This window comes from Gracilinanus agilis, chromosome 2 (genome assembly GCF_016433145.1).
Source record: "Gracilinanus agilis isolate LMUSP501 chromosome 2, AgileGrace, whole genome shotgun sequence".
Classification (NCBI taxonomy): Eukaryota; Metazoa; Chordata; class Mammalia; order Didelphimorphia; family Didelphidae; genus Gracilinanus; species Gracilinanus agilis.
This window is the reverse complement of record NC_058131.1, coordinates 270,973,058-270,979,068: the sequence shown is the minus strand read 5'-3', so window position 1 is coordinate 270,979,068 and position 6,011 is coordinate 270,973,058. Positions and strand designations below refer to the sequence as shown.

The window sequence follows — 6,011 nt, the reverse complement described above, 5'->3', positions numbered from 1 at the left end:
AGAGAACTGGATCTGAAAGTCATATACTCTAACTTCTGCCTTGTCCAGTGTACTTTTCATGGTACAATACTAGAGGAATGTCTCCAATGTCTCTAAAAAAGCTCACGAAATAAGTCACTAAAAAGTAGATATGTGGGACTGGTAGTGCCAGTGAAGTTGTCATGAAGTTGCTGATTTTTTTTTATTTTTTTCTCTAAGTAAAGAACTTTTGAAAACTTCCTTTTTTGATTATAATCTCCTTCCCATAAATAAACGCTTCAATTATTAAAACTCATGAAGGATGTAGACACTAGGAAAAGAAAAAGAAAATAAGTTTTGTTGGTTCTTTGGATGGATTTTAATTAATAGTCATTGAAAAATCAGCAAGGTAGGGTGCTTCCAAAAATAATAACATGCTTTTCCACTTCTCCCTTTACCCCTATTGCCCTATTGTATAACTAACTAGGGTATTGTGCAAAAGAGAGATCAGTTTTCAGTGTAACACTGATCTCAAGATATATAGAGAGGCAGATTTTAGAAGAGGATCACACACATTTTTCAGCAACTTCATAAAGTGATTGACTAAAGAAAAGGCCCTGTAAAAGTTTGCAAGATGAAGATCCTTTTCCTCACCATAGCACTAAGCCTGTTCATCATCCTACAAGCTGGGCCCACATTAACTTCTGAAAATGTGCTTAAGGTGAGACTTCCTTGGGAGAACTTGTAGATAGGAGGGAAGGATATATGCTAGCAAGAGGCTGTCATTTCAAAATTAGGGCCCTACTAGGTTCTTTTTTGAAAAATCTGGAGTTTTAAGAACCCATTCTACAAGAGACAGCAACTCTAGAACTATGGGGCTCTACTAGAAAATACTGAATTAACTCTATGCGGAAAGGCAGTACAGTGAATAGATGTCTGATCAAGGATTTTGCTCTTCTTTTGCTTTTTTTACTTTATTCACTTTGTCCAGAGCAAAGTGGAAATTGGGGGTATTAACATTTCAAACAAGTTATATATTATATATGAAAATATATATTATATATTAGAAAGAGGAATTAGGTCTCAAAGGATTCAAAGTCAGTCTGCAAGGATTTAGTTTGTGGGTTTAGTGCCAAATCTCTGCTTCAAATTGGGTCATATAACATTTAGGTGAACTTCATAGGTTTGAGAACTCGAAGCTAGTTCAACTGAAATTATTCACCTCTTCCAAATGTCTTCTCAATTGAATATTCTACTACCAAATACATCATGGCCCCTGATCAAATCTGGGACCAAGTATAGTTAGTAATTAACTAAGAAAGTTTGTGGAGAGGAGAGAACTCCCTCCCTAATTTCTCCTTCCTGAAGTCCTGACTATAAATTATATTCTTTTCAGGGCACATACTATATAAACACTATTGTGTCAAGCATGGAATTTCTTGAGAAGAACGATGTGACTATGTCACCCTTGACCTTTTCTCAACTTAAAGATGGTAACATGGAGGTCACACTTACCACCAAGTAAGTAGCCAGAATAGAAAAGTCCTCTCAGATTGTTTATTCATTAAAATTCCTTTTTTGGCCCACAAAAATTTTATATCTTCTGCTCACTTAACCTGATCACATTTAGTAGTTGTAAGTTTTTATATATCAATATTAGTAAAATGCTTACTTAGCACCCATTGGTTGACTTCTTGAGTCACTGTCTAACTGCTAAGTTCCCACATGGGCTCAGGCCCCCTCTAACTTTCCCCATTTCCCTATTGATGCTTCCATCCCATGACATTCATGACATCTTAAATTATACATTTCATCCTACTCATACCATCCATCTCTCGCCATTTCTTTTGGAGTCCCCTGTAATTTTGATTCGTTAGAGATCATGGTGTTCTATCATTCACAACTTGACTCCCAGAATGTCTGCCAGTCAAAAGATGGATGGGAAATCACCTAGTTCTTTATTAGTGGAAATAATCAGACACAGATTGGGATACTAATCTGTTTCTGCTTCACTTTCCTTCATTGAGAATTGGACCAGGAGCAAGGCAGCCAAGCCACCTTTTTAAGATTTTTTGATGACATCATTTATTACCTCCAGTAAAACTATTCATATGCATTCTGTTTTTTAGGCTTAATGGCAAGTGTGAAGATTTGAAAGTAAAATTGGAGAGAACAGAAGATCCTGGGAAATTCAGTGTAGGTAAGTCAAACATGCTCCATTAAAGGGACTTTGATAAGAAATCACAACCTGATGGTAGATTCCAGAGATTACCAAACCTGGGACCTCTCTGTATCCCCAGAATCCAAAGGCTGAGTTTGTCTGACAACACATAGTGACTTGGGCAGTTTTTTCCATGACATGTACTGGATTGGCCAGTGGGTTTGTCTTCCTGCAGTGATGATTGACCATATCATTGGGCCTAAGTTGGCTTAGGGGAGCAAAGTAGGCTAGGCATCTGCTCTCATGAACTGTATTAGAAAAAAAAAAGAATACATACTTAGAATCTCTATCCTAGGTTGAAGCTCTGGGTCTGAAATTTCCACCATTAGATATTTCCTTGGGTAAAGGCATTGGGTAAAGGCTATCATAAAGAATCTTATGAGTAATTCAGAAAATGTAAAAAGCTAAAGGGTACATTAATATGCAGATACCAAGAATGTAGGGGTGCTACTCAGGGGGATGTGGCATAGCACAGATATGTGCCTGGAACCCTACAATTAGAGACACATGGAGGGTAGGAAAGAATCTAAGAATAAACTTAAATTGTGTCAGAATTTTTTGTGAGGGTCAAGGTGGATTGATTCATTTACACAATGGGCAGACTGGGTCTTGAATCATATCCTAGAGTCCAGGCTTGTTGCTCATTCACTCAATCAACCAAAATTTATTCAAGTCCAGTAGGAAAAAATTATAACTAAGAGGTAAAGTTCAAGTAAGTTATCATCCCCTTCAAAAGGTATAAATACTTAAGTGACCTTGACTTTGAATCAATGTAGATCAGTATTTAGTTTCCAACTTAAAGCATTTGAGAGTCACATAGGGCCCAGAGAGCTTAAAAGTGTTACTCTAGCTAACAGCAAGTATGATTTTAAAATGGGACATAAAGTTGGAGCCACCTTTCTCCAAAGTTAGGACTCCATCTATTATACACAGTTCCTTTATTACTCTGTGTAAAACTTTGAGCTTCTATTAACCCATTTGTAACATAAGGGGTGAGACTAGGTGTTCTTAAGGTTCCTGAAAAACCAAAGTCATTGGATTCTGTGCTCTTATAACAAGCAATATTAAGTCCATAAGCAAAGTGCAAAACAAAGTGCTATAGGAGGTTGAAGGGTAAATTTTCCTCCTCAGAAGACCATACAACTCTCTTTAAGCTTCCTGGCTTCTGGCTGCTTGCCAAGAATAGTGAATCTAAAGCTTGTCTCAGATTCTTTCCAAAAAATTATTTTCCAATAGAATTAAAGATGCTAAAAGTATATCATCTTTTAACTTCTTACAGATGAGGGCAAACGCCATGTATATTTAACCAAGACGTCTGTGTCAGATCATTGGATTATCATTTGTGAGGGCGAGCTCCATGGCGAGCAAATCAGAGTGGTCAAACTTGTGGGTAAGTAACGTGATTCTGTGAATCCCAGCAAAAAACAATGTCAATATGTGAGACAGCTGTTAGAACCTGATCACCTGGATTCCCCTGGAGATGGAGCCTGAGGGAACTCCTTCCTGTCTTGGAAAATTTTCCTCCCATCCTAACCATTTTGAACTTGATACAAATCAAAGTCCAGGAAAGAGGTCACTAGATTCCATGAATTACCTCAGAACTTGCTTGCTGCCTATTTAATAGTGATTTAGGTCTTATTAAGAAATGACTTTTTTTAGTTGCAGATGCTGATTCATTTTGTCCTTAATGAGTCAGCACAGGGGAAGTTCTACTTTGAACAAAGCAGTTGGAGGAGGGAGAAAGCAAATATGTATCTGTGTCTTTATGTCTTACCCTTTCCTCCATCACATTTGTACAGATTATAGAGTATTCAAACTCTCTCATTTGGTGCAAGTGTGGAAGGTTGATATGGAATTATTCTGTAGAAATGATGATCCAGACAGCATTTGAAGCATGGAATTTGTTGGCAGAAAATAAAGAAAACTAAACTTTTCAACTCCCCTAAATTTTTTTCCTATTCTTTCTTTTTGCTTTCAATTTCACTTCCTAGGTGCAAAAACCAGCAACTTCTCATAATAAAAGACAACTATTATAGTGACAAGGATCAGAGAAGGATCTAGTTACAGCTGATAATTTGTCTGCTCTGATCTCTTTCTGCAGGTCCAAACACACATGCAAACCCCTTAGCAATGAATGAGTTTATGGAGTTCATCAAAAAGGAAGGCCTTGGTGATAAAAGAATCATCTCTCCCAGACAAGAAGGTAACCAGAAGAGAATTTTGGCAATGCCCTGCCCTGTATCTTCATCCCCTATCTTCAACCACTTTACTTTCCCTGTCCATTCTAATTGTTTCCTCCCCTTAGAAGCTGTTTTATCCTAATTTCTTTTTTTTTAAACCCTTAACTTCTGTGTATTGGCTCCTAGGTGGAAGAGTGGTAAGTGTGGGCAATGGGGGTGAAGTGACTTGCCCAGGGTCACACAGTTGGGAAGTGTCTGAGGCCAAATTTGAACCTAGGACCTCCCATCTCTAGGCCTGACTCTCAATCCACTGAGCTACCCAGCTGCCCCCTTATCCTAATTTCTTAGCAAATCATAACTAACTGCTTAAACCATTGTCTAGCTTGGGAGCTCTGTGGAAGGAGGTGCTTTTGGCAAATAAATGTATTTAAACATGTCTTTGTTTCTGCAGAGTCTTGCACTTCTGAACAGGATTAAGGTAAGTGATCTTTAAAAATTTCTCAAGCATCTTCCAGAATATTCTAGAATTCTATATCTCACCTGGGAGTTAAATGGCCCCTTAGCTCAGCCTCCCCATAGCAAGGTGAACTTCCAAACCATGAATGAGGGATGAATGACATTTTTTTAAACCCTTAACTTCTGTGAATTGGCTCCTATGTGGAAGGGTAGTAAGGGTGGGCAATGGGAGTCAAGTGACTTGCCCAGGGTCACACAGCTGGGAAGTGTCTGAGGCCGGATTTGAACCTAGGACCTCTCGTCTCTAGGCCTGACTCAATCCACTGAGCTACCCAGATGCCCCCTGAATGACATTTTTTAAAACATCTTTCAAATAGTCTTCAGCCTCCCCTTGGGTTTCTGTGCAAAGTTTGCACATATCTTTTCCATACATCTTATGCCCTGGCAGTGGGCCCTACTAGCTCTTGGGAAGATGTCACTTCTACTACCTTATTCAACTCCAAGAACCCATCACTGATTTTCCCTTTGGTATTTTCTAGGAGGAGACATTATGTTCAACTTCAGAATCAAGGATATCCAGGAAATTCCAGCCATCTCCTCAAATGATTAATAGCTTCCTCTGTCTGGTTCCTCTCCTCAGCCCCCTTCTTTGCTTTCTAATATTTTCTTCCAGTTATACATAAATGTATGAAACAATCACTTCTGACTCAGACTCTTTCTTTTACGGTTTTATTAAGGGCAAAGAAATGAGAAGTGGGTGACAGTTAGATAAAGTACCCTTGCCTGGAAATTCAAGGATCTTGGATTTCCAATGATTGAGAGACTAATGGTTTCTATAGGATGTGACCAAAAGTTCCATATGTTTCAAAACAACTGGGTGAAAGGTGAAAATTAGAGTAGTACAAAGATTTTAATTAGAATAGTAACTGGGTTTATGTTCCGAAACATCAAAAGTGAACATTTGAATTCCTTTGTAAGTGGATGTGCTTAGTTCTACAATAAATTCGCAAACATTAATTTTCAAAATAATAAGTTAACAGAGGGTAGGAAAAAGAAAAACTTATTTTTCTTCTTATTGCTATTGCTAGCATTTCTGATGCAACATTAAATAATATCAGTAATAATGAGCATCCTTATTAAATTCCTGATGTCATAAGGAAGGCTTCTAATTCATCCTCCTTATAAATATTGTTTAC

At 37.9% G+C, this 6,011-nt stretch overlaps 1 protein-coding gene across 1 annotated transcript; it reads left to right on the top strand.

The window, feature by feature from the left end:
• Nucleotides 1-592: 592 nt before the first annotated feature.
• LOC123233607 (late lactation protein B-like) lies at nt 593-5,425 on the top strand. Its single transcript, XM_044659672.1, has 6 exons — nt 593-679; nt 1,355-1,479; nt 2,088-2,158; nt 3,459-3,569; nt 4,281-4,382; nt 5,355-5,425. The coding sequence occupies exons 1-6, from the start codon at nt 593-595 to the stop codon at nt 5,423-5,425; spliced, it is 567 nt and encodes a 188-aa protein (XP_044515607.1).
• The last annotated feature ends 586 nt before the right edge of the window (nt 5,426-6,011 follow it).

Excerpts from the sequence above, each read along its gene's own strand:
- LOC123233607 (XM_044659672.1), top strand. The coding sequence starts at position 593 with ATGAAGATCCTTTTCCTCACCATAGCACTAAGCCTGTTCATCATCCTA. Across the intron at positions 680-1,354 it reads CTTCTGAAAATGTGCTTAAG|GGCACATACTATATAAACAC; the intron begins GTGAGACTTCCT and ends TATTCTTTTCAG. Across the intron at positions 2,159-3,458 it reads TCCTGGGAAATTCAGTGTAG|ATGAGGGCAAACGCCATGTA; the intron begins GTAAGTCAAACA and ends AACTTCTTACAG.